At 35.8% G+C, this 27,669-nt stretch overlaps 2 protein-coding genes across 10 annotated transcripts in view; one reads left to right on the forward strand and one right to left on the reverse strand.

Moving 5' to 3' along the window:
• The window catches only part of CERKL (ceramide kinase like), a 38,461-nt gene extending 14,845 nt beyond the window's left edge, over positions 1-23,616 (forward strand). For 8 of the 9 annotated variants that reach the window (XM_039322515.1, XM_039322516.1, XM_039322522.1 and 5 more), the window contains 11 exons: positions 3,280-3,411; positions 7,650-7,713; positions 9,039-9,181; positions 13,220-13,294; positions 13,800-13,977; positions 16,438-16,506; positions 17,086-17,111; positions 17,186-17,294; positions 19,355-19,451; positions 21,035-21,207; positions 22,228-23,616. In XM_039322515.1, the coding sequence (XP_039178449.1) occupies positions 3,280-3,411; positions 7,650-7,713; positions 9,039-9,181; positions 13,220-13,294; positions 13,800-13,977; positions 16,438-16,506; positions 17,086-17,111; positions 17,186-17,294; positions 19,355-19,451; positions 21,035-21,207; positions 22,228-22,309 (1,148 nt within the window). In that variant the 3' untranslated portion in view covers positions 22,310-23,616. Of the gene's footprint in view, positions 1-3,279; positions 3,412-7,649; positions 7,714-9,038; positions 9,182-13,219; positions 13,295-13,799; positions 13,978-16,437; positions 16,507-17,085; positions 17,112-17,185; positions 17,295-19,354; positions 19,452-21,034; positions 21,208-22,227 lie in introns of those variants that run through there. The other variant, XM_039322519.1, reaches the window with a different exon arrangement.
• Positions 23,617-26,060: 2,444 nt separating this feature from the next.
• ITGA4 (integrin subunit alpha 4) overlaps positions 26,061-27,669 on the reverse strand; it is a 45,952-nt gene continuing 44,343 nt past the window's right edge. Inside the window, exon 28 of the mRNA XM_039322526.1 lies at positions 26,061-27,387. Coding sequence (XP_039178460.1) covers positions 27,286-27,387 — 102 coding nt within the window. The 3' untranslated portion in view covers positions 26,061-27,285. The remainder of the gene's footprint in view (positions 27,388-27,669) is intronic.

The following is a 27,669-nucleotide window of genomic DNA, read 5'->3' on the forward strand; positions in this document are numbered from 1 at the left end:
AACACCCTGATTAACCCCTACTTTTCATGGTTCACTGATTCATTCACTGATAGATCAAGTTTAAACTAGTGCATATTAGCACATTTGTTACCAGCAGAGGAACAGTTGGCTATTCTCTATAAAAGCACTGGTTCAGTTTAGGGAAGAAAGCTATAATAAATTAAATGTAGGTTCTGATGCTGTCAAAACTGTACACTAGCTTCTGTATGTTTGCAGTGAGGGCTGAAACACTTTAACACTTAATATTTAAGCATATTAAGTTGTTGATTAAAAGTTGGCAGAATAAACTCATTGGGGAAGAAGAAAATATGCTAGATGATTTTATGAGGTATACCACCCAGTGTCACTTCTGAGATGGGCAGCTGTATAAATCAAATAAATTAGGAAATGTTCAGAGTATTATTAATACTTTGATAAGGTTTTTGCTAATTTAAAGTCCAATGGTATCAAGTTGAGTTATTAGGATTCATCAGACTAAGGATAAGCTTTGTTTCTGCAAAATCCTGCCCTGGCACTCCCTCCCTTGCCCTCTGTTTAGGTTATTAAATCCAATGACTGAAGGAGCTTACACAAGAAACGAGACGGGCAGCCCTCTTTCCTGTCTCCATACATTGATTGTGTTAGGAACTCAGCTCCCAAAACTATAGGGTTCCTGATGTTCATTTGATTTGAATCCACTCAGTCCTTTCCTGCTCATTTCCTTAATCCAAAATCTTGGTACTGCCTCAGATGCATTTTTAAAAGTTATTTACCATCCACTTCATTTGTTATGAAGAAAGAGACAATCTTCCCACATTTAGAGATGCAGAGATGAGCATGAGAGCCTCACACATTGTATCACTCTCCATAAATGAGAGTAATTGTTTGTTGCAGAGGGCCTCTTCTATTTCTTTATTGAAAGCTCTTCAATATACTGTATTGTAAACTTTGCTTTTTCTAGGTCTTTAACTGTATGACAACTTCAAGAGATAAAACAACCTGCCTGGTGCAGGTCATTCTTTATGTAAGGCAGATAAAGGAATAAAGTGGAACGCTCCACATTTTTCATAATAGTGGAAGAGGCTTAATCAAGTTTGTCTGCCTGATTAATGCTTATCTGAAATGAGCAATTTTAGTCTTGCAAACTCTCTTTGGATTTTTTTTTTGTTTAATTGGAACAAATAACAGATTCTTCAGTTGGAGCTAATGTAGTCAAATAATGTAGACTTAAAATTCATCCTTATTTCAAAAAAATATTCTGAAAAAAAATCCCAAAATAAAGTAGAATTCCCAGTTCTTCAAAAACAGGTATGTTCCTGATTATCTTGAGGTTTTCTTCATTTCTGAGTTCTATTTTAGGGTCCTTATATATGGAAAGAATGTTACTGAAGCTGTGAGATAATTGGAAATAAGTGATCTTTGCTTACTAAGCACAAATTATTCTGAGAGCTATCAGTAAATTGAGAAATACTGCCTGCTTTTCCCAGAGATGTATAGGCCTTAAGGATGTAGGGCCATCTGGATTTTAGGGTAGGAGAAGAAAAAATAACTGACCTAGCTGAATGTTTGAGAAAAGGAGGACCAATAAATTAAACAGTGATTTGGACTCTTTTATATAAGAAAATCTAAATAACCATTCAAGAATAAAATCAATTCACACTTGACAATTATGAATACATGCAGAAGATTGGTAATGCAAACTTAATGTATGTGAGAAAAGAGGCACAGGTTTCTCCTATAGAATCAATTATTTTCTGTGAAATAAACAGGGAAAATCCATTTAACATTAAGAAATAGTCTTTCTTTGTGAATCAGTGTGAAATTATAGCCCATAGCACCAGAACTCATGTTCTTGAACCTCGTCTGCTGGCTTCTCTTTAGAGAATAAACCTTGGTGCACCATCAGCCAAACCATCTTTTCAAAAATGAGAGGACCAAGAATAACCTGTTAACAGTGTGTAGACAAAATAATCAAAGAAGCTTACAGGTAGTTCTTGACGTACAACCATTCATTTAGTGACTGTTTGAAGTTACAATGGCACTGAAAATGTGACTTTTGACAGATTTTAACACTTAATGGCCGTTGCAGCATCCCCATGGTTATGTGATCAAAACTGGGTTGCTTGGCACCTGGCATGTATTTGTGACAGTTGCAATGTCCTGGAGTCATGTAATTACCATTTCTATCCTTTCCAGCCAACTTCTGTCAAGCAAAATCAATGGGGGGGGGGGGGGAGGCCAGGTTTGTTTAACAACCACATGATTCCCTTATCAACTGCAGTGATTTGTTTAACAACTGTGGCAAAAGTCATAAAATGGGGCGCAACTCATTTAACAATTGCCTCGCTTAGCAATGGAAATTTTGGGCTTAATTGTGGTAAGTTGAGGACTATCTGTACTACTCTGATAAATATATTACTGATTGAGCTAGAATTTCTTAAATTCTTTAGGCTATGATAGGGTTCTCAGGTTAGGATCTGTTCTCAACACATCCATCCAAATTGAAGAAGGGTGCTTTTAAAAAATAAAAATTCAATCTTTTTCCTGGGTATGGATGGCTAAATCGGAAAGTTAACTCTTGTACTGCAGAACAAATACACATTTGCTTTTGTGAAATCCCACCAGAAATAAATATGAATAGAATCTGTGATGAATGAAATTAGTTTTGAGATAAAGATAATTAATAATTTGTTTAAAAAAACAAAATAGGAAAATAACCTCTAAATTTTATTTCAAATGTGAATGAAATCGCTTTGATTTTCCATATCATTTCACCTTGTGCCCTTTTTAAAAATCTTTTAATCAGGGGCAGGTTTCTTTTGCACCTGCTCCTTCTGTGTGGTATGATACATAATCTGCAAATCCTGAAATTTGTAGTATCAAATCTCTGCACCAACTGTGAAGGAGTACTATTATCAAATCCTTGCTGAGAGGCACTTCCTCTTATTCTCCCAGGAGACAATTCTCTTCTCACTTTATCACTCTCCCTCTTTTCAGGTTTGAACTATGACCTAAAATCTTTTTTTATTGTAGCTGCTGCATACTGCTCTTGATGGTGACTGACTCACTTAGAGTAGGTATTGTTAGCTATAAACACACAAGTGGGTCAATGCTCTAGTTGTATCAGGATTATACTGGAGTTGGATATAAGTAATGAGCATGCTAGCTCCCTCCCCTCACCCCTGCCATGGTTATGAAGAACTCTGAAAGCTGCAGGGTGCCAAAAATGCATAAATATCTGCCTGTTACCATTGAAACCGTACTTTCTGTTATCAAAGGTGCTGTGACATTTGTTTTTAGGGTTTCCAGATCGGCCAAAGTCATTAAAAGTATTTATCAATCCAACAAGCCATAAAAAAGAAGCTACTCGGATTTATTATGAGCAAGTTGCTCCCCTCTTTAAACTGGCTGACATCATGACTGACGTTACTGGTAAGATGCTTTAGAGACTTCGGTTTAATCCATTAGTACATTGCATGAGTCACTAATACCGGAGATATTTGTGTTTCAGTGGATAGGCTGTGGCAACGTATGTCCTACTGAATTTTCTAGGGCTTATTTTAGGAGAGGAGATGATATTAGCAGCCTGGCAATCCAGAGACCCATTTGCACAATCCCTATTGAACAGAGCACATTCTTTATCAGAGATGGGACTGATGTTCTATGAAAGTCCCTTTGCCTATTTTTTCTTTTTAAATATTTTAATTTTGGAAATATAATGTTGGCTTTCCCTGATTATTTAAAAGTATTAAATATTTATTGAATGTTAGACTCATATTCCTTTGGGTCATCAGAGATATTTCCTTACCTAAATAGAGAAACAGAGTGACCACGGGTGGGCAAAACAGAGGGAGTGAGAGCAACTTCTGACTTCCTGCCAGCTTCCCTATTGAGTTACCATGTAGGAAGCTGGCAGGGGGCATCAGAAATCTCCCTCCCTCCCTCCCTCCAGGGGCAGTTAAGTGGATGGCATAGTTTGGGAATGGGGTTTATAGGGATTCCTTTCTTCCTTCCCTTCCCATCAGGCAGGTACTGTAAGTGGCTGTAGTTGGATGGGGGAGGAAGTGAGGGATTGTGTGAGGAACTGGGAAATTGTCATGGAATGTTGAAAATGATCACATGACTATAGCAGCAGCCCAGCAGCATTGAAGCAGCAGCAAGCTGGCACTACTGAAGCAGCCTCAACTTTCCCCAATTTCATTCCCTTGGAAGTCCTGGATCCTGGGTTTGGGACATATTCTGTAAGTTAGCCCCTTTGAGGTACCTTGGTTCAAAAATGGTACGCCTCATGTTACAGCTGGTTTAATCTATTTTGGCAAATTATTACTAGGTTTAAAGTAGAAGTGAATTAAACTTTTTAAATTGAGATGTTCACATTAAACATACGCCACATATTAAAATTCTGTGATATGTAATAATAATTCAAAGAGTACTGCTTGTACAGCTTGTACTGCTTGTACTCCTCCTACAGGAGAATTCAACAAATTACAAGGATGTCAGGTTTATTGAAGTAGTTATTTTTGCAACAGTATAATTTGATAATCTTACATTGACAGTCACACAGGAATATATTCTTCCAAATAATAAACAATGAACTATTTAAACATATCAATTTAAAATAATTGTTTTTCACATATTTGAGTTCATGATACAATAAAAATAAGTTAACTAGACTATAATTAATTTTTTGTAGCTTTAGGGTTAAGTTAACTAGATAATAAATGTTTGTGGTTTAAAACCTTGTAAAGCATGCAACCATAGAAATAACTCAATTCTGAAGCTTTGTAGTCCAGGCAGTTTAGCTTTGGCAGATTTGATTACTTTTACTTCCTGGAGTTTCCTCTAGGATGAATCATAATTAAAATTAACAATATTTCCTGCTTCATATGCAATAACAAAGCAGTTGAAAACAAGAGCAAATACTTCATATCATCTTATTACATTACCAAAATGGGCTTGTATTTTAAAGTGCAGCAAAGCATCATGTTCCAGCATAATCTATCTCATTGCAGTCAGCTCTTTGCTTTGTATTGCTTTCTATTTGTTCTCTTTGATTCAGCAAGAGAAAAGGATGTATGACTTGGTTATATTAATTATTCAGTAGTCAATAGATTGGAATGTATCATTCAATCTGTTGTATCCATTAAGTTCTGTTCTCTAGGCAACTAAGCCAGTTTGATGTGATAGTTAAGGCACTAGGCTAGAATGGGTGGGTGATGGGCCAATTCCTCTCTCTCGGCTCCAGGAAACAAGCTATGGCAAAAATCTTGTCAAGAACACTACAGGGACTAGTCAAGGCAATTGCCAGGAATCAACACTTATTTGAAGGTGCACACATACAGGTAATTGGAAAGTTATGGCTGAGCTATAAATATATCTTCCCAATGTTTATGTATCCCAGTGATACATAAAATCCCTGTATTGTTATTTGAACGTTCTATCAACTCATCTGCTCAGCTTTGAAGTATGTACAGAGAATGATTGTGTTAAAGTGCTGCTTCTGGCTTTGCACAGTATTGCTCTGGCCTTTAAGGTTTGGATATGGTGTGACACATGCAGTGCTAATTTTAAATGATATTATTTGATACAGTAATTTGTTTACTCATCCTTAAAACATTTTATTTACTATAATGAATTAGGTGAGCTGTAAAAATAAATCATATTAATTTATTACATTTATTAAACTATAACAAGTAAAAATATTAAAGCATATTGATGTTGGAATTTTACAATGATGCTTCATTTAAACATCTACAAAAGCACTGGAAATGATGGAACACACTACACCAAAGACAGCTAAGCATGAAATATTAATGCAGTCTTGGATATAGTAATGTACATTGTTACACAAAAAATCCATCTGGAATTGTCTTATCAGTCACCAGAAACTTTTGACGCGTGGCTACAGCTGGGCTGCCTCTTCTGGCAACCATGGCCTAGAAAATTGTACATGTGGTTATAACATCTGCATTATGTCACTTAATTCTTTATTTGGTGGTGTTTATTGTACTGCATATAATAGCAACCAACATCAGCAATATACATTTAAAGATTCATTTCCTTTGAGGCCACAAATTCTGATGTCTATGGGATCCATCAGCTTCTTATGTTATATTATTTTGTTACTAGGTTCCCAGCTTTCTTCTTTACTTTTTCCATTTCCGTTTATTTGTTCAAATTGAGGCCAAGATTTATCTTTTATATAATAATAACTAAGATAAAGGGATTATATGTAGTAGAACTATTTCTATTAGAAATAAAATCTGTTTTCTCTTGTTATAAAAGAACAAAAAAGTCCACAAACAAGAGGCAGATGCAAAAAGTTGTACTTACCATGGAAGCTTATAGTGTCTCAGGATTCTTTTAATCTGGAAATATGTTTTCTAATATATTACAAGAGTTAAGTTGAGCTCATTACTCTATCATACAAAATCTCAGAAAGTTTGTCAGTTCAAATTTTCAACATTTCACCAGCAAAGTTCTAATAAAAGAAACCATTTTGTAGTTGGAAGAAATCATACTGTACCTGATTAGTTAATTCATTAAGTTTTAGAAACTCTTGCCAATGTGCTGTGAATCAACCTATCAATAATGGTGTGCGAAATGTTTTGAATGACCCATTTTGCACATGAAACCATTGTTTCAAATTCAAAACAGCTGCTTGCATTTGAAATAGGGGATTTTGATTGTTTTGGTAATATTTTAAACTTTAAAATACTCCAAAATGATTACAATATCCCATCCTTACAAATGCCTTATGCAGTGCTTTTTTTCTAAAAAAAAAAAAAAAAAAAAGGTGCTGGAACTCACACATGTCTTGCCTACCTTACAAGGTTCCATCCAAAAAAGATGCTGGAACTCCATTCTGGGCGTTCTATGAGAAAAAAGCCCTGGCCTTATATAAGAAAGAAACCACCAGGCAGATATTGCTGAGGATATGTTGTAACTGGAGGCATAATGCTCAAAAGGCTATTCTTTTGCAGAACACTTGTCCTTCCTTGGCATGTAGCACTACCTCCAGCAGAGCATCTGATGATGGTTTGTTCACGTCTGTGGGCATGCAGAAGCAAACAGTATTTCAAAGTTAGGAAAACTTGATTGGAGCTTGGAGACTTTTTTCCTAAGGGGTGGTGGAAGGGGGAATTCACTGAGTGCCCAACAAGTCTCTGGACAGTGATTCTAAGAATTGAGGGTGAATATACATATCCCGGGATAATGTTGCAGGATCCAATCTGGGTCAGTCACCGGGAGCAGAGGTTTCGTCTTCCCAGCTTTCAGACTCATGCTACAGCCCATCCTCAGGGAACTTCTCTGTGTGCTCTGGGCTGTTCCGTGTGTGGTATTTATACGGTAGCTGTTGTGCGTAGCTTTTTAGATGTAGATTGGGGTGTTTAATAGTGAGCAATCAACACCCCAATCTAAAAAGCTACACAGCAACCATGTAAACATCACACGTAGAATATCCCAGAGCACACAGAGAAGTTCCCCAGAGGATGGGCTCCAGCATGAGTCTGAAAGCTCAGAAGAAGAAACCTTTGGTCCCGGTGAGCGATCCAGATTGGATCCTCTAAGAATTGTCTACCTTTAAGAAGTTCAATACTGCTGAAATGGGCATTAATTGTTTATTCTTACAATGAATTATAATGGGGTCTTTCTTTTTACATACCTAGTTACTGAATATGAAGGTCATGCTCTTACACTGCTCAAGGAATGTGACTTAAATTCTTTCCATGGGTAAGAATTTTTATTTTTTTTCTTCTTATTATTGTAAGAATGCTGTTAATTTGGGGAAAAGGCAACTGAACACCAGTCTTTTTTTTTACAATTTGTGAAATGTGTGCATTTGTTTCTTTGTTTATATCCTATCCAAATTACACAGACTGTGTAGTTCACACAAAATTATACTACCATAGAACAATTTAGAATAGTGCAGGGGTGTCAAACTCAATTTCATTACCAGCCACATCGGCATTATGGTTGCCCTCAAAAGGCCAGATGGGTGTGGCTGGCTGGTGTGGCCAGGTTGCCATGACTAGGTAGGCGTGGCTGGGTAGATGCAGCCAGCCCAGTCCCACTTCCCCAAGGGGGTGCTTGGCCATGCTTACCTCCTCAAGGCTGCTGCTGCTGTGCTCACTCTTCTTAGGCAGGTTGCTCTTGGTGGGTACAGGAGGGCAGTGGAGGGGTGAGGCTCACAATGCCGCTTTCAGGTAGCTGCTTCACCCAATGGGTGGTGATAGTGGCTTCCTCTCTGAGCTCGCAAGCTTCCCAGGCTGGAAGAGAGCGGAAGGGCGGCAGGGCTACTGCTGCTGCCAGTGCTGCTGCTGCACAGGTGAGGCAAGGTGAGGCAGGTGGCGGGGCGGGGTGGTCTGGTTGCGGGATCCTAAGGTGCACTGGTGCAGTGCAGGTGGGACAGGGCTGAGCATGGCTTATTGGCTATCCAGAGTTCACATCCAGCTGGCCATATGCTGCTGGCCATTGAGTGGCTGAGGGGCCAATGAGCTGCAGCTGATGCTGGGCATTGCCAGCCCTCACGCACTTGCTGCCTCCTATGCGTCTTGCGCAGGCCACACCTGCCCCAGCTCCACAAAGGCAAAAAATGTGATACCTCACAATACGTCACATGACACAATTGAGTTTGACACATGTGGTCTAAGACATTTCATCTGAGAGAATTCATGTCTTTTTACAAATATTTAATGAGTTTTTGAAAAATTAATTACTGTTACAAATGGGATGGCTTTTTAATTAAGAGAATGGCGGTATTTTATATAATTCATTATTAGGATGCAATGCAGATTGTTGGTAGGGAAAATTGGAAAAAAAGATTGCAAAGGAGGAAATTGGGTGATTTTTTTTCTTAAAAAAATGTATATCGGGTGACCATTCTTACTAGACTTCACTAATAAAAAAAAGTCAAGGTGGAAGTTATTTAGTTTGTAGAGATAAAAATTAAACTTGGCTAATAAGCTATCTGGAAAAGATAATAAATTTGTAGTAATATCTAATGCTTGACTCTAAATTGTCTTACGTGTATTATTTTACAATTCATTATTTTGTAGGGTGGTTTGTGTTGGTGGAGATGGCACTGTCAATGAGATTGCTCATGGTCTTTTGGTTAGAGCCCAGATAGATGCTGGAAAGAACTGTGACAATGCACTTGTACCAGTCAAATCACAACTTCCACTTGGGATAATACCAGCAGGTAAGAGTACATATGAAGACGATTGCATGAATAAAAAGCTCTACTAGATTTGAAAGTAGGTACAGTATTATGATTTTTGAAAAATGCATATTGTTTTGCTTCAGATGAACCCATGATACATGGCTTGGCTTGATAATTCAGTAGTCTTTAGCTATGGGAATTATTTTCTTTGTCATTCTCACACATTTAAGTATGGTTCTTATAAAATCAGTCCTTGCCCATAATGTAAGAACCATTTATAGAAGTACAGTGTAGTAAACATACTGGTCTCTGTTTCATTTTATGAACAATGCTGAAAAAACAGCACACCTGAACCACCTTGGTTAATCATGGAGAGATCCATGTGCAACTCTGGGAGAAGGTCCCTCTACAGCTTAATCTATTAATAGGTGTCAGATAATTCATATCACTCATCAACTATAATGATTTAGAGGCAATGTTCTATCTATGTGCTACTTCATCATTTCAAAAGTAAAATTTTAACACAAAGAGAAGATTGCCATTCTTTCTCCCTTTTCCTTATATGATACACAAGGAGAAAAAGAATCAGTGCTCCTGGGGGATGATACATGTCTTTCTCTGTTTTGTGCATTTCCAATTGACAAATAAAGGTATTTTCAGTTGGTAGGTGAGAAACATGAAATTATGTAAATTATAAGAAAGAAAGTAACTGATTAAACACCCTGATTGTAAGTGGTAGAAAATTGATCTAAACAGAATGAGATGGCACTTTTCCAGCATTTTACTCTCTGTCTTTTAATGTATTTTAAGTACCGTAGAGGTGTATCAGGAGTGAGTGAGAAATTTTGTGTCCTTATAGATATGTGACACAAAAGCGCTCTCACACTTTTGTCAGATAAGAAGGAAGTAACATTTTAAAAAATTGTTGAGCATAATACATCTATTAATTTTTAAGTTTGTTTTAAAATTAGTCAAGGTAGACTATAGTAGCCTATAATCCAAAGACTATAAAGTAGTTTTTTTTCCTATTGAAAATTGTTGGTATTAGAATCTTTATTTCATATATTTTTGGAAATCATAAATGACTAAATATAAATTTAACTGTAAAAACAGAATTTTGAGGAAGGTGTTTATATGACCCATTTCCTAAATTTTAATAGGGAGTGTATGCTAAATTGTTGTTTCCCATATGTATATCCTCACATACATCCTACTTACTTGGGCAAACGTGTCCGTATGAGTTGAGATCTGTATCAAATACATTTATACTACAGACAAAATAAAAGAGATCAGATGAAGGATGGCTACAATTGTCTTGCTGCCCTTTTAGAATAGTGTTTGTCTCTACTTAATTCCTTAGCTTTTATTCACATAAAATATGAATATGAATGATAGCTGAGGAATTCAATAGATATTCTTGAATAAGGAGTAAACAAAATTAGAAAGGCAAGGGAAAAAGAATGTAATTGCCATAAAACAAAAGAAATTTATATATTGACTATATAATCTTTAAGCTTTAAATCACTCATTTGCAATGTATTTCTGCTTCCAATTAATTTGTGGAGAGTAAAATATTGTTATGAGATTTAGCTTCCATTATGCATAAAGCATCATAGTGTTGGTGCAGTTTTCATGAGACTCTTAGATATGCATGACTAGGAAGTCATTACATCACATTTATCTATTTGGATGTGGGACACATTAACAGACTTATGAATATTCATGATGTCTGGTTAATTAAGTTAATTGTTCTGCAGGATTGCTTATACTTCCAAGGGCATTTCCCTTCACAATTTCTGTCTGGTACCTTATCAGTCACTCTTTACATAAACTACAGATAGTTTTGTCTTTACTCTTGCTGTTTGGTATTTTTGGGAATGAAAATTGGTTAGTAAGTTATTATTAGCATTAAACAGAAAAGATTGTAGATTGTATCACTTCTTAGAATATATGTTTGGAACATGGTGTGAGAAAAATGCCACAGATTAAACATTTCTATGATAGCTATTAATACGTTGTTCTTAATATTGCTACTCAGAGCTATCACTAGGGAAATAAAATTTTAATTCTCCCAAGGAGTAAGTAGCCTTTATTTTCAGTTATGTGTCAGATATTGTAAGTATAAAAGCTTGCACTGTAAAGATTTGATCAATATTTATTATATACTAATATTGTTTCAGTGCCAAATAAAAGTTAATCAACAGAATAGCAATTATAATGACAAATAAAACTGATGTACGGTACTACTAAAACTCTTGTTTCTGTAACCTTTAACTGTGTGAAATAGTGTATCATAAGGGAAGAACTGAGTGAAATGGTGTATCATAAGGGAAAGATGTTTGTTTCATATATTTTTGCAAAACTTAAATGACTAAAACTGAGTTCAACTGTAAAATTAAAATTTTGAGGGAGATTTTTTATATGACCTACCTTCTAAATTTTAATAGGGAGAGTTCAAATGGGCTAACTTACAGAATGCATCCATGATTCCCAAGGGAATGAAATTTGGAGACATTGTGCTGCTGGGCTGTTGCTGCAATCATGTGATGCTCATTTTGAATTTTTCAACCATCCCTCGCTTTCTCCCCCTATCAGCAGCAGCCACCTACCTGCCTGTTTGGAAGGAAAGGAGAGGAATAGGAAAAGAGGGAGGGAGGAAGGGATCCCAAGCATCCTTCTCAGTCCACTCCACCTCTCTGCATGCTTCCCCAACTATGCACCCCCCCTAACCTGGATGGCCCCTCTCACATATCCCTGCAACCTTCCCCCCTTTCTTGACCTGTGTTGGCCCTGTGCACCCTGTCCTATGGCACCTCTTGCACACCCTCACACACCTGTCTTGACTCATGTGGCACCTCTCATGCACCTCCTGAATCCCTCCCCTACATGGCAAGAGCCACTTACCTGCCTGCTGGCTTTGGATTTGCAGCTTCCTTCTGGCTTCCCCATTGACTTCCTACAAGCTTCCCACAAGCAAAATAAATGGGGAATCCAACAGGAATAGGAAGGAGGGAGGGAAGACTTCCAATGCTCCCTGCAGCTTTCCGTAAGGAAACTCAGTGGGAAAACTAGCAGGAAGAAGGATATTCCTCAGTTCCCGTTGCTTTTCTGCCCACCTGTGATCATTTTAGGCAAAGATCTGTTAGGTTAGGCAATATCTCTGAAAAGTTAACTCATTAGGGCAAGGGATATCTAGCAACATATAATTCTTAAATCTTTGCTTAGAGAAGAAAAGTATATGAAATTATTAGTTAGGATTTGAATCAGAAGTACAAATACTTTGTTCATACATCGCAGTAAAGTGTTACCGTATTTACTTAATTGATGAACAATAGCTGGCTCACATAGAGAAATAGGTCAAACCAATAAATAGGCCCAAATTGCTTAAATTATGATTTCTGGGGTCTTAATAACATAGTTTACTAAATTCAAAACTCAAATTGGAACTCCTTCAGTACAATTATCCTGACTTTATTAAGTACTCTTATTTGCAAAATCATTATTATATTTAATGTCATTAAACTTTTTTGGTTCTTTATACTTAACTATGGGAGTTCACTCTTGTTCTCTACCCAAAACAATCAGAACTTGGCTTGTTTTGAAGATTCCAAGGCTAGAATCTTGGCACAGAAAAACAGATCCTACCAAGTAGTTATTTAAAAATCAGCATTTCATTGGTTCAGTTAGTGCAGAAATGGAATAACAGTTTTTAATAGTGGCATCTGCAAAATCAAAATATAAATGAAGAATGAGTTCAATGTTATACCTTAAATAGTTAGATCCTCACTTGAATTAAATGCTCAAGACTGAGAAAAAATATGGTCAATAAACGTAATCTGATTGTTGAGTTCACAACTGTGCCATTGATAAAAATGCATGTTTAGATACAGAAGCAAGCCATAGTTTATTAAATCTTTCTTTAATCTTTCTTTACTCTAATTTGGGGATCTTTCTATGTTTGTAATTTTTTTTAACAATTCTTCATGCTGATTTAGATAATTTATCCATAAATATTCTCCTACAAAGAAGTTTCACTTTGCTTTAATTTTTTTGTTGTTTTCTCTTTAACATTTACAGGTTCTACCAATATTTTGGCATATACTCTGAATGGAATCCAACACACACAAACAGCAACCTTTCATATAATATTGGGTAAGTATTGCATATAATATTGGGTATGTATCTGAAATTTTAAAAAGGAATAGAATAATAAATATTCAGTGGCCTTGCTTTTTATACATGGAATAAAAAAGAATTATACCTAAGATTTGTCAAAATTATGATTAAGATGTTCTGTGGGATGGAACGTGCTTTCTGGATGCTCTGTCCCCTGCTTTTGTTTATTTTTATTTATATAGCTGCTTTTAATTTATTGCAATGTGACAGTTGTATTGGGTGCTGTTTTCATTGACAGTGTATGTGTCCCATTTAAGTGCCATATGTGCTGTGGTAGTCCCTTGGAGGATCATGCGGTACACTCCTCTTGATTTATACAAACACAGGACTGCACTGTGCATCTTGTACAAAATTATGTTCTAGGATTTTGATCCTCCAGCCCCTATATTATTAACGAACAGCAGAATTAGGAAATGAGTTCCCTTATAAAATGTACATATACATATGTATATGTGCGTTTATATTAATGCTACAATTTTAGGACATCTAAAGTCAGTGGATATATGCACCTTCAGTAGCCCTATCAAGCTACTTCGCTTTGGATTCTCTTCTATGTTTGGCTTTGGATCAAGGACCCTAGCTTTGGCTGAAAAGCACCGTTGGATTCCACCAAATCAGCGTAAAGATTTTGCTGTAATCAAGACCCTAGCAAGCCTCAAGTAAGATGAATTTGAAATCGCTGTTGCATTAATCTAGGAATAAGTAATTATGTGGTACAAATTAGATTATATGGATTCTAGTTTTAGCAAATTACAAAAATAGTAAAATAACAGTTTTACGTTGTGGTGAAAACAGCAGACTTCTTGTGAGAAAGCCATAGCACAAGTGCCTGCAGATTCAGTGTCTGCTAAGCGTAAGGCTGAAGAAAGCAGGGAGGGGAGGAGAGTTGGAGAAGAAGAAGGTTGAGGGAGATGGCAGATGCCAGAGGATGACAAAGAGAAGCCTACAGAGAAAGCACCTGCTGGATGATCAGGCCTCTATAAACAAACTCCCCCACCCTTCTGTGCTTCCTGGCTGGGACTCAATCCATCGCAAGGCAGAGGGAAGAGGGCTGGTTCCTCATGCTGGAAAGCCTTACTTAGAGGGAAAGAAGGGACCGGAGGCTGTTCAAATAATGGCACTGCTGGTGTGAGAGCAGGTGAACAATCCTCAAACTGCTGCTGTCAGATCCACTTAGTTTCTTGGTTAGTTATTTTATTTTGACTGTTACTGTGAGTTATTGGTGTGGACTCCTGGATCACTTTATGTTTTCAACCCCTTGAATGCTCAAGGGACTGGAAAGAATAAACATCAGTACGTTCTCTATATCTTGGAGGGTTTCTGTTATTCACCAGCTCTTTACCTCTGTGTTTACAAGGATCTCTGTCACGTAGGTTAATGGTAACGTTAAGGAATAATTCTGTACCCGTCTGCCCATCCATGGCCATCACGCTCTTTCCCTTTCAGTAAGTGGTGTTATGCAGAGTGAGAAGTGGTGAGCTAAAAAAAAGGCAGGAGTTAAGACAAGAAAAAGGATTTCTAACTAAATGTAGTCTACACTACCATCCATACCTTTCTGTCTCTGCAGCCCACCTTTCCTTCCCCCACATTCAGACCACGGTTGCCTTTTCTTCAATACTCTCCTTTCCCCCCCCTTTTTTAAAGGATATTGCCTACTCCTATTTAATGACTTTTTTATTTTACCATATATAGTTTTTAAATGCCCATTTGCACCACATTCAGCTGATTTTTTTAAAATGTTTTGTCCTGCCAGGGCTATTTTCTTTCACTTCTGTACAACAAAGTGGGCAGGACACATTTTTATATAAAGTCATTTTAGCCACATTTAACAAATATTTATTCGCTACAAGAGAAATTTGGTTTTAGTTTATTCATTTTTAGATCCATCGCTCCTGATTGCATCATATAATCTTCTGATATTTCCTGTAAATCATTTGTGTTCCCAGCCAACAATTCACTATGATCTTTATACCTTTATATACCCGATCAACATATCTCTAACATTAACGCACAGGCGTTTGTTGTACATTTATCCATAAATGCATTAAATAATACATTAATTTGCATCCTTGTCTTACTTTCTGCTCATTGCTGAATCATTCACTAACCATTCCATTCGTTCTCACAGATTTATTTATTTCTATTGTATATTTATTTCTATTCTATTGTATATTTCAAGAACATTCAGTTTACCATGTACTTTCTGTAAATTAGCAAAGCTGCAAACTTCCTTTTTTAACATTCATACAGTATGATTTTCAATGATTTGCTAAAGCATAAAACTCTGGCCTGATCTATAACATTTAGGCACACTGCACTTCCCAAATTTTGCTCACGGTCACACCTAATACTTTTCCAATCAGAATTCTGCTAAATATTTTCTCAGGGACCCTTAACAAACAATCCCCCCATACTTTTTTTTTTTTTTTTGCAAACTCTTGCTCTCTTTCTTGTTGTATGAAAAGCATTCATGCCTTATAATTTTTCAATGTACTGACAGTATTATTTCCTTTGTGTCGTTTTTTTGGAGTGCTAATGTAGCATTTATTTCAACCCCATTCTCCTTCCTGTACAAATCTGTAAAATATTCCTTTGCCATTGCTTTACTTTATTTTCATTCTATTTAATATTTTTTTTTTTTTTACATTTACTCTGCCTGGGGCTCCTTGTTTAGCCCATTGACATGTTTCCATTCAAAATAATCAAAAATTGTTCTACATTTTTTCTGTCTCTTAATTTTTTAACTGTTCCTTGCTCTCTTTGATTCCATTCTTTTCCACTGTCTTCTAAAAGTTATTCTCTTATTTGCTTAATTTTTCATCCATAGCCTCTTTCATCTCTTTATTCTATCAAGTCTTCTTTTTCACATTTCTGTTCAGTAGGACATAATTCAGTTTACTCCGTGCAACTTCAAGATCTTCTTGCCTTACATTCATTTTCCATTCATTCTGTTGAGGATTTAGTCTGTCTTCTAATACTATATTCATACAGGGTTCATACTTTCTGTTCCTGCAGTTATTCTAGTATAAATTCTAATATACAGTACTGTTCAATATTCAGACCTTGACATATATTTTGTATATTTTTTCATATGGAACTAAGCCTTGTTCTGTCCATAGACCAGAAGATTGTGAAATATCATTCCTTCCATTGAAGCATTTACAGCAAGATGCACAAGAAAATGATAGGTAAGTAAACTACTCAAGAGGTTGATGAATGCAAAACTTCATTTTGTCCATAATATTAATTGTGGTTAATTTAACTATGAAGGGTTCATATCATTTAAAGCAGGGGTGTCAAACTGCCGGCCTGCGGGCCAGATGCATCACACCAAAACTGTGCCCACCCCATTGCTGGCAATGGAAAAAAAATCACGATACGTTGCAAGTTTGACACCCGTGATTTAAAGGTTGCTAATGTTTGTTATATTGCATTCTGCATTGTTTTTTTCTTAAAAGAGCTAATGTAATATACCTGAGGGCAATATTAAGGAGTTATGTTTCATTTAGATTTTGCTATGCTATAAGTAATTTATCATTAGTATATTTTGTCTTAAAATATTAATAAAAATAATCATGTTTACTTCAACAATGAAATGTGTACTCAAATTATGTGATTAATACAGGATTTAAAGCTTTTCTTTCATAAATACATTTTTGTTTTCTTTTATTCAGTGTTAGATGTTTATTTTCACATGATAAGCAAGTTGTGTGTTATTTATTTATTTTGTCATCCTTCAGTGATTTTTAATTTATTATTATTTTTAGAAGGAAGAAAGGGAGAGTTAAACCAGGTAAGTCTGCAAGTTTAATCACTTATAGAACATAATTAGGATTACTTGAAGCTAATACGGTATGTTATATTTAGACAGCACAGATGAGTGGCAGAGAATCCAGGGTCACTTCCTGAATGTGAGCATTATGGCAATCCCTTGTCTCTGTTCAGTGGCACCAAGAGGTTTGGCACCTAATACCAGGTCAGTAAGAATTTGTGGAATTAAACCAATTCCTTAACATCTTCTTGTAAAAGCTTGGCTTCCTCAGAATTGCACGCAATCTAGAACCTCAGGGTTGGGAGAGCACGATGAAAAAATTAAACTGGTTGACTCTGCATCTTTGGGAATTGTAATCAGTTTTTGCTCATACAGATGCGGTCATCCATCTAGAATAATCATTGGATAATTATGGTGATTAAATTATCTTAGAAGTCTGACTTAAGTGGTAGTCACAAGTAATATTCTCCTTTGGGCTTTGTTAATGGGGAAATCTAGACCTTTGGTTTTCACTGATTAAATTCAGTTATTGTGAAAGCTAAATATAAGTGCTGAAGGGAAAACCTGCATGCATAAGAAAAAGCAAAACAAACTGACAACGAAAGATCAGAATTTAATTTCAACCTTGATATTTTTGGGGAAATCTTTGACATTTGCCAAACATACTTAGTTCAGCTGCTACCAGTAGATTCCTCTTCTTAATTCTATTATTCACCAATATCAGCAGGCAGGGAGAATCTGTGTCCCTCTCTGCTTCCCTAAGTATAACTTTTAGCAATTTCAAATGCCACAGTGATAAGGAAAGAAGGCTCAAAATCATGAAAATTAATCAAAACCTTCAAAAAATGAAATAAAATTAGAGGCCTTTTGATGTTTCCACTTTGGAGTTGTAAGACCTTAATTTAGAGTTGCATAACTTTGGGTAGGCTAAAAGCTGCACCAGCTTTTGAATGTTATGGATGAGGATAACTCTGCAAAGAAAATTGAGGTTACAGAAAAAGATGGTAAAAATAAGTGAGGGAATAAATTTATTTTAATTAATTGTGTAATAAAATATTTTTATTTAATTTATTTATTAAATTTATATGCTACCATCTCTCAGTTTGGGGAAAATATACACTTATAGTTATCCGCAACACCTCACATATTTTTTGATTTCCTCATTAAAATATATAAATAATATTACTACGGTAATTATAATAAATATTCCATGCATTCTGTACACTCACTGGCATTTTTTGGCTGCAAAATCTGAAAGAATGGGTTCAATTCAGTCCTGGCAGACAACTTGTGACATCTAAGACATCTCAAAATTTGATAAAATGTGTAATATCAAAATTTCCCATCACTTATAGTTCCTTCTGAATAAATCAGTTTCACACATTTCATTATGATTCTTACTTTTGACAGATGGTATGTGCATTATTCATGTGTAATATTTATAAAATACATTTCAAATGTTGAATTCTAGGGATGTGTTTATGTATGTGTGTGTGTATGTGTTTATGTATACACACAGATACTGTCACTCGTAATTTGTAACTACCTGGACGTTTTTGAAAATTTATCAAACGTTTTGGCTGGTTTTTAATTATTTTCTTGTAAAATAATTTTTCATATTTTTTCAGAATTAAAAAATGAATGGGAAATAAAATACAACTAATGTGAAATTATACTATATTTCTTTTTAACAATAAAAACAACTATTCTTACATCGCACTACTTTGGTGTAGTAGTTAAGACATCAGACTAGAAACAAGGCAACTACAAGTTTTAGTCCCATCTTGGGCACAAAGCTAGTTCGGTGAATTTGGGCCATCCACTCCTCTCAGCTCTAGGAAAGAGCCAATGTTAAACCAATTCTGAAAAATCTTGCCTAGAAACTGCAAGGCAGTCTCTGAGAATTGGACACAATTGAACAAATGGGGGAAAAAAATCTTACCGGCTCTACAAAGTTAAAATAAACTAAAACAAGGCACAGTTCTAATTACATCTTAAATCCTATCAGTCATTGGCTATTGTTCCAGTATGCCAATTGTGCAGAGAAAAGCTACGTCTACAAATATTGTCATATGCAGATTCTATGCAGTTACTTTTACAATTAAGGTTGACAATGTCATCCACTGAATATTATTTTACTTTTAAAAGAGATGAAATACTTAGGTTATTAAGGTAGATTCCTGATTATACTGTATCATCTTCTGATTAATTCATGGTTAATTGCATTATTTAACTCGTGCTTAATTTAACTGTGTCATTTCTAGATTGGATGATGGAAGCATAGCTCTTATAACTGTAAGGAATACTTCCCGGCAAGAATTTGTTAAACATTTGAAAAGATATGCTAGTGAGAAAAACCAGGTAAAGGGTTACTCTTGCGTTTGCAACCTGACATTATTTGACTTAAATTTTCTTAGCAGCCGCATTCACCAAAAGTCAGAGAAAGAAGTAGGAGGATGAGGAGGAAAATCACATGTTTTAAAACATAATATAATAAAACCAGACAAAGATTTAAGGTGGAAGAAAATTCACAATATAAGATGTTAATGTTTTTTGTAAAGAGACTTAAACTTCCTGTCACAATACATTAGCCTACCTTTTTCTGATATTGAAAATCATCAGACTAAAGCCGATTAGCCTATTTCTGTCCATCTGTTGCAGTTTTATTATAAATGGTTTTTATATACAGGAGATACTATAGTACAAATCTGCTAAATTGAGTTTTTTAAAATCCCAAATGCTGTATTTAAATATAGACTGTGCAATATTTAGGGCAAGTGAAAGCTTGTTACATTTTGTAGATAGTTTTTTATTTTTATTTTCACTTACACACACACACATCCAGAGTTAGTCAAGTCCTAGAGCGTATGGCTCTTCCTGACAATGGAGGTGACTAGATAAACCATTGTATTTCCTTCCATGGTTTTTTATTTTGATATCTGAACCAAGTAAACTACCTCAGCTTATCATTGTCATAACAAACCAAAACAGGAGCCTTGATTTGTTCTTGGCTTCTGATTATTGGATTGCTTTATGTAGATAGATATATTGTGATGAAAACAATAGTCTGAGCTTCCATATTTTTGAAGTTGCTGCTAGTGTTAGGAAGAACCAAAAGACTCTTAGAAATTATGGTTTACCACAACCATGTAAACATATTCCAGATAAGTGATACAAAATATGATAGCAAACATTTTTATCCAGCATTTATTCAAGACAATATATCTGGATTGCAGAGGGAGGTGAGAAGAATCTGAGTCTCTTTATTGTGATCATATTTTCACAATGGGATGTATCATAGTACTTGTATGAACCAAGTAATAAGTACCAAGGATAAACTCTTTACAGCAGGGGTATCAAAATTGCCGGCCCACGGGCCGGATGCGTCATACTGAAACCGCACCCACCCCATTGCCGGCAATGGAAAAATGTCGCAATAAGTCGCAACAGATCACATGACGTTGCAAGTTTGATACTCCTGCTTTACAATTTGGGAAATATAGATTAGAATTTATGGATATTCAGCATGGTTCATTATAATGGCACAATTTTATAAACCTGGTATCCAAAGATGACTTAAGGAAGGTCAACCATCCAAGTAGATTTGGCAGAACTAAGCATATACATGTTTTCCTGAGATGCCTTTGAGTGAGATTACCATTTAAGTTTTATTCCTTGATTTTAACAATCTTACAGAATGGGTGGCAATCAGCAGAAAAATTAAAATCACATAGCAAAATGTAGAATAATTTTAAAAAATTGAAACTTTGTTTTGCAAATTCCATTCTCCAAAACCCATTCCCATTTTCTATAAGAATGCTAAAATGCTCATAGATATATTGTCTTCTAGCATTAGCTTTCCACTCTGTAATGGAAGCAGACACATGACAAATCCTTGCAGATACCAGATTTTTCAACTGTTGCATTTATGCTTTGTATTTTAGTTCAGCTTTCCTTTTATTGATACTTACATTGTTGAAGAAGTAAAAGTCTGTCCAAGAACCGGAATGAAACATATCTCTGCAGATAATCTAAACTGTATAGATTCTGAAGAAAAGACTTATCCCTGGAATATAGATGGAGATTTAGTGGAATGGGCAACAGAAGTTCATATCCGGTATGATTACATTTTGTCATGTTTGAACTACAACTGTTGGTAGTTCTTTTTAGTTTAGCGTAAGTTTTGTATGGTATATTTCCACACTACACAGGATGAGAAAATTCACATTGAACCAGTGTTTGGTTTTAATTTCTTGCAGAAGGATATTTTCCCTAAGCAGATCTAGGCATCATGAGAAAGTTGGAGTATTTAAGTGACTTGTCTCTTTCAAGTTTCGCAGTAATGTAGTTTGCTGCTGTATGATGGGCTCCTTCTCTTCTTGGACCATAACCAAATCTTAACATTTGATGCAAAGAGCATCTTGTAATGGGAAAACAGAATCATGCCTGTCTTTACCTGACATTTATATGTCATATTTGCATAGAAGCAGATACATCCAAATGCAAACTGTAATGTATAGACTTGAATTATACCATTATGGATTTTATTGTCTGTTATCAGTATACCCAGTTTCAAAGTGTACTAGATTAGGGAAGACACACTGGCATGCCAATACTTTAAGATACACATATTGAAAATGTCAGTTTGGAGCTTAATGTTGGGTAACAAATATCTCAGTATTATTTCCCAATTGATAGGTTTTTAAAAATCAAATGCTATGTATTTGTATATATCCTTGCTGGTTGGAAATATATCTGAAGGTAAATATATTCTCCAGTTAGACTTTATGCGTTCTGTTTAAAGCCTGTCAATGTGACTGAAGCTAATTTGAGTTACAAGTTAATAAAGAAACAAACAATATAACTATCAAATTCTCTGCAACTCAGCGATACATCCATACTTTGGCACCATCAGTTCCATTTTCCTCAACTTATTTGTTGTACGAATGAATTACACACAAATACTTCCCCAAATTGGCCTCCCATTTGTATGAAGAGAACTATAGAGGAAATTATTTTTCTTCTATTTTGTTCTATTACCTAAACAGTATTTTTTCAAAAACATATGAACAAAAAGTACATGTTCAGATAAAGCAGTAATATCATAATTTATTTTATGTTTCTCTTGCATTTTCAGAGTACATCCCCAGTTGATCAATCTGTATGGAGGAAATGTTGTTATTTTGGATAATCTGAAAGAATCCTGCAGTTGTATTTAGAAATAATCTATGAAAAAAGTTACCTACTTTCCACCCCAATCATATTTATATGACAAAAATTGCATAAAGTTATGGAAGTCTGGATGATTCAAGTTAGAAGTATGCAGTGTATCTCAAGATTCAACTCAGAACACAATTCAGAGTCATGGGAAAATACCCACTTTCTTATTGAGACAAATGCTGTTACCTTCACCTTCAGGTTGGATCAAGACATATTTTGTGATTCCTATTTTGGGTTTTGTATGCAAATCACCCAACTGTAGCTCTGACAAATTTGCAGGAATATTAAATAATTAGGGGAGATTGCCTACATTAGAGAAATAATTTAGACTTTGGGGAAGTCAGCTCTTTCAGTGTTAAAATTATTTTAGGTTCATAGCCGTAACTGCATTGTTTTTAGACAGAACTAGATGTTGCTTATCCCTAAAATTGCACACTCATTTTTCAGACAGCTGGCTCAAAGTGATGGAAGGAGGGAAAAAAATTCGCTGACTGCCCCCAAGTGGATGTTTTCCTCCATACAAGGAATGATCTGACTTAAAATGCCCCACCCACCCTACACCAGGGTTTTTCAAACTGTATTTCATGGAAATTTAGGAATCTGCAAGAATGTAATATAGTTCCTCCAGAGACTAAATTATCCAAATTGGATAAAAGTATTTTTCTTTGGGAAATTACCCACGTACCCATTACCCAATCACAACAGGGACATTTAAATAAACTAAAAGGGTTTCACCTACATTGGGTTAAACAAAACAACCACCTTTATGATAAGCAGCTTGAGGTAATGAAGGGAAAAGTTTGGAAAGCATTGTACTGAAGGCAAAATAAAAATTCACTTGAACACAGTCAGTTTTCCATCACTGAGCTTTGCCTCTTGATCAGGAGTTCTGGACCTGGTTCAGGTCTTCTAATAGTTGATTATAATGAATGAACCCATGCATTACACTGGGCATTCAGCGACCTTTTTAGAACATCTTAAGGACTCCTTTCTAATAATTCACAATTTACAGGATATTTGGAGTGAGTTAATATATAAAATTATTACCCAGTTTTTAATTGAAATAGAAATATATCTGCATACTAACAGAATATTTTTCAATTTGTTCTTTAAAGCAGAACAACTAAAATACTTAGCTATGAATTATGATTTTATATGAGTAAATAAAATAAAAGTTGGCATATCAGCTAGACATTTAAACATGGCTGATTTTTGAAATAGAAATTGGTGCATTTGTACATTGTGGCCTTATATAAAGCCTTTGTTCCTTATATAATTCATTCATAAATAAAACCCAGCAAAACCACCAAATTCTTTGCATTGTTTCATTTTGTAAAAAGTATACCTAGTTGGAAGATGACCATATCCTGGAAACATAGTAGGATGTTTTCACTACAAGTTCTTTCACTCTCTTAGTTGTAATAACAATCAACACACATACTCTGTGTGCATTACTCTGGGCTACGAAGTCTATTCCTTGCTTGCTATGTGACTAGAATTTTTTTCTTCCGTTCAATTGTGTCCAGTTATTGGACACTTTCTGGACAGTTTTCTTGGCAAGGTTTTTCAGAAGAAGGTTGTCGTTGCCTCCTTCCTAGGGCTGAAAATGACTGGCCCAAGGTCACCCAGCTGGCTTTGTGCCTAAGGCAGGACTAGGACCTGGAGTCTTTGTTTTTACCCTGGTACCTCACCAAACTGGCTCTCTAATACATAGAGAATTATTAACATTGCCAGGGATGTGCAGATCCTTTGAAAGGGGTTCTGTAATAAATGGGACTGCATTCAACGTAGTACTTTTTAATGATTAAGTCAGCTGCCTCTTTTTCATCCAGCTGCTCCCAGTTGTCTCTGCATAATGCAAAGTAAGGTGGAATCAGCTTCTGAAAGACCTGCCTGCTTTAATAATTTCAAGAAAAGAGTTTCATGTATGGTTCCATTCACACGGAAGACTTTCACAGGTTTATCACTGTTCCAGTATTTTATTATTTAAAATAAACATAAATAATGTAACGTAAATGACTTAAATGAAGGAATAGAAGGGAACTCATCAAATTTGCAGATGACACTAAACTGGCAGGAATAGCCAACACCCCAAAAGACAAGCTCAGTTTCCAAAAGGGTCTGAGCAGACTTGAACAATAGGCTCTATCCAACAAAATGAAATTTAATGTGGAGAAAAGCAAGGCTTTGCACCTGGGCAGGAAAAACGAAAGGTACAAGTATATATTAGGTAAATCCTGGCTCAAAAACAGTAAACGTAAGAGGGACCTTGGAATCCTAGTGGACAATCACTTAAATATGAGCCAACAGTGTGCAGCAGCAGCCAAAAAAGCTGTTTGGTTTATAATCCTTGGTTGTATGAACAGGCATAGAATCAAAGTCACACGAAGTAAGTACCACTTTATAAAACCTTAGTAAGACCACACTTGGAATATTGCATTCAGTTTTGGTCACCACATTAGAAAAAAAGATGTTGAGCCTTTGGAAAAAGTGCAGAGAGCAACTAGGGTGATTAAAGGTCTGGAGACAAAAACATGAGAAAGGCTGGCTATGGCTACTATAGAGAAACAAACAATGGATAGAAACTAATCAAGGAGAGAATCTGGAATTAAGGACAAACTTCCTAACAGTGAGGACAATTAACCAGTGGAACGGCTTGCCTTCAGAAGTTGTTAGGTGTTTCATCACTGGAGGTTTTTAAGAAGAGACTGGACAGCCCCATGTATGACATGGTATAGGTCTGCTTGAGCAGGGGGTTGGACTAGAAGACTTCCAAGGTCCCTGCCAATTCTATTCTGAATTGAAAATTGAATTATTTATTCAATTTGTATAGCTGCCCATCTCAAACCAGTGTCTCTGCATGGCAAACAGTGAATAAAACTATATATACCAAAAGAAATGAAATACAAATAGAAGCCAAGAGATGATATAATCTGTCAGTGTCAACATTACCAGGAAATGGGTTCCTTCACACACTTGGGACTTGAGGCCCATGCACATTGCCAGGTCTTCAAGGCCTTCCAGAAGGTCAGCAGGGTTGAGGCCATCCTAATCTCAAGGGAGTGTGTGTTCTGGAGGACAGGTGGCAGAAAAGGCACATCTCATGGTGACATTCCTTGGGTGACAGAACCCAGAGCATGATCAGATTGTTTGGGCAGAAACAATGGCAGAAGTCAGTCCTTCAGTTAAATCTCATGAAGGGCTTTAAAAGTGACAACTAGCATCTTGAATTGCACACGGAAGCACACTGGCAATCATTGCAGTCCCCAAAGCAACGGTGTTACGTCTGCCAAATACACATTTACAAACTGTGTTTCTGCATTTTGTACCAGCTGCATTTTGTGCCTACTGGGACTACTGCAATGTCCTTGAGGAGCACAAGGAAATTCCTCAAGCATATTTCAGTAGTCCCAGTAGGACTTTAAGGTGGGAAATACTATGCAAACATTTATGTCTAATATAGAGGTCTCCAGCCTCTGTATGAAAGATTAGTAAGCAAATTACAGTGATAAATTTACATTGTTAACATGGAGGGTATAGGAGAGATTGTCAGAAGTAAACTGTTCATTTTTAAATAAAAGTGTTCATTTTTAAATAAGTCTTCTTAGGCTTTCAAAAGAGGTAAGTGATACAACATTGTAAAAGCCAGCCTTCAGAAGTAAATTATACACGGAAAGTCCAATTGTTAATAATTTTGATGTTTGTAAAGATTCACTTTAAAAATATCTACAACTATTTGACAGCTTCATGTTCCATTTTATTTAATACTTTATTAGTTCAATGTTGGTGATCATTCATTTTTACAGTGTAGGGTTATACAGTGATAGAACAGATTGTTCTTTTAAATCTTTTAAGTCTTTAATGCTTTCGAGGTACAACTGATGTCATAGACTGTTTTGTTCAAATCATCACCTTGGGGTTAAAGTGCACTACTTCACCATCTCAAGTCTTATGCTAAACATTCTTAACCAGTATAAGGTGTACAAAAAATACATTTATGTAAAAATTAGGAAAAGATTGTCTCTCTTTATTTCTTTAAAATACAAAAATAAATAAAATGATTGCATAAGAGGAAGAGTGGTAACTGCCATTTCCCTGATTTTACACAATGGGAGGACTTCTCCAACTCAGCCAGGTAGAACCCTCAAAACATGGCTGAGAGTCGCACAAGAAAAATCTCATATAGACCTTGATCCAAAAGCTCTATTCTGTCATTTGGTTTTTCAGTTCAATACACAGAAGAAGAGCTCACAAACCAGGTTAGTTTCTTGCTCACCACTGACCCCTCATTCTCTGCCAGTAAGACCCTCTATCAGCAGGGTCCCTACTGATAGAGAATGCCAATATTCCAGGTTTGTAAGTTGCATGGTAAGTCTGAACAGATACAATGGAGGGGATATCCAAGATTGCATGTTGTTCCCCTTCCGTAAAAAAAAATAAAAAAAAATGGCTCCCTTCTTTCATTGAAGAGGTCCTACATATAAGCATAGTTCTTACCTGGAGGTTCCCAGTATTTCCAGAGCAAGATGGAGACAGTAGAATAAAAATTGTCAGCATCCACTAAATTTGCAAATCTAAAAAAATGATGTCACTGGTTTCATTTTAGGAACTAGAAGGGGAGAACACGGCTCTACATTGTGTGGAGACTAAAACTGGCTAATGTAGCATCCTCCTGTACATTGGAATGTCTTGGGAAGCGAGGTTATACATTCGCGATTCAAGTATGATTAGTACAATGCTCCTTCTCAAGTACTTTTTTAAAAACCAAGGAGCAATTCCTAGTGTTTCCTTGTTCTTGCATTTTGAGTTTTTCCTTCCTTTTGATTAGAAGTCTTGAATATCTTTATCCTTCAGAGTTTTCTATGATTTGTGCTTTCGGAAGCCCATTTTGATGACTATTCCTTTCACATATGATATGGAACCTTAAGATTTAATGGTTCTTGTAGCAGAGAATTCTTAACTTCTACCAAACTTGCTACTCTGAGGTATCATTGTTAATATGTTTAAAAAACTCCAAACTTTCACTTCCATTTTTTTCTTCAGGAAAATGTTTGTATTTTCTTTTGAAGAATCCCACCTGGAATACAGAGGTCCAAAAATAGTTATAAAGTTTGCAATTTCAAAGCACTAATATGTATGCATATTTATATTTTAGAAAAAGAACATTACCCAGTGGTTTAATATACTCAAAATACATACCATATATGCCGGCATAGTAGGCGACCCGGCGTATAAGACGACCCTCGTCTTTGGCGACAAGTTTAGCGCTTCCGGAAGTCGTCTTATACGCCGGCATATACGGTACCAAAGTTTAAACATCCCGAATAAAAACTTATTTTTTACATTTAAAAAAAACCAG

The sequence above is a fragment of the Crotalus tigris genome, unplaced genomic scaffold (assembly GCF_016545835.1).
Source record: "Crotalus tigris isolate CLP2741 ecotype Arizona unplaced genomic scaffold, ASM1654583v1 scf7180000024116.2146003, whole genome shotgun sequence".
NCBI classification, from domain to species: Eukaryota; Metazoa; Chordata; class Lepidosauria; order Squamata; family Viperidae; genus Crotalus; species Crotalus tigris.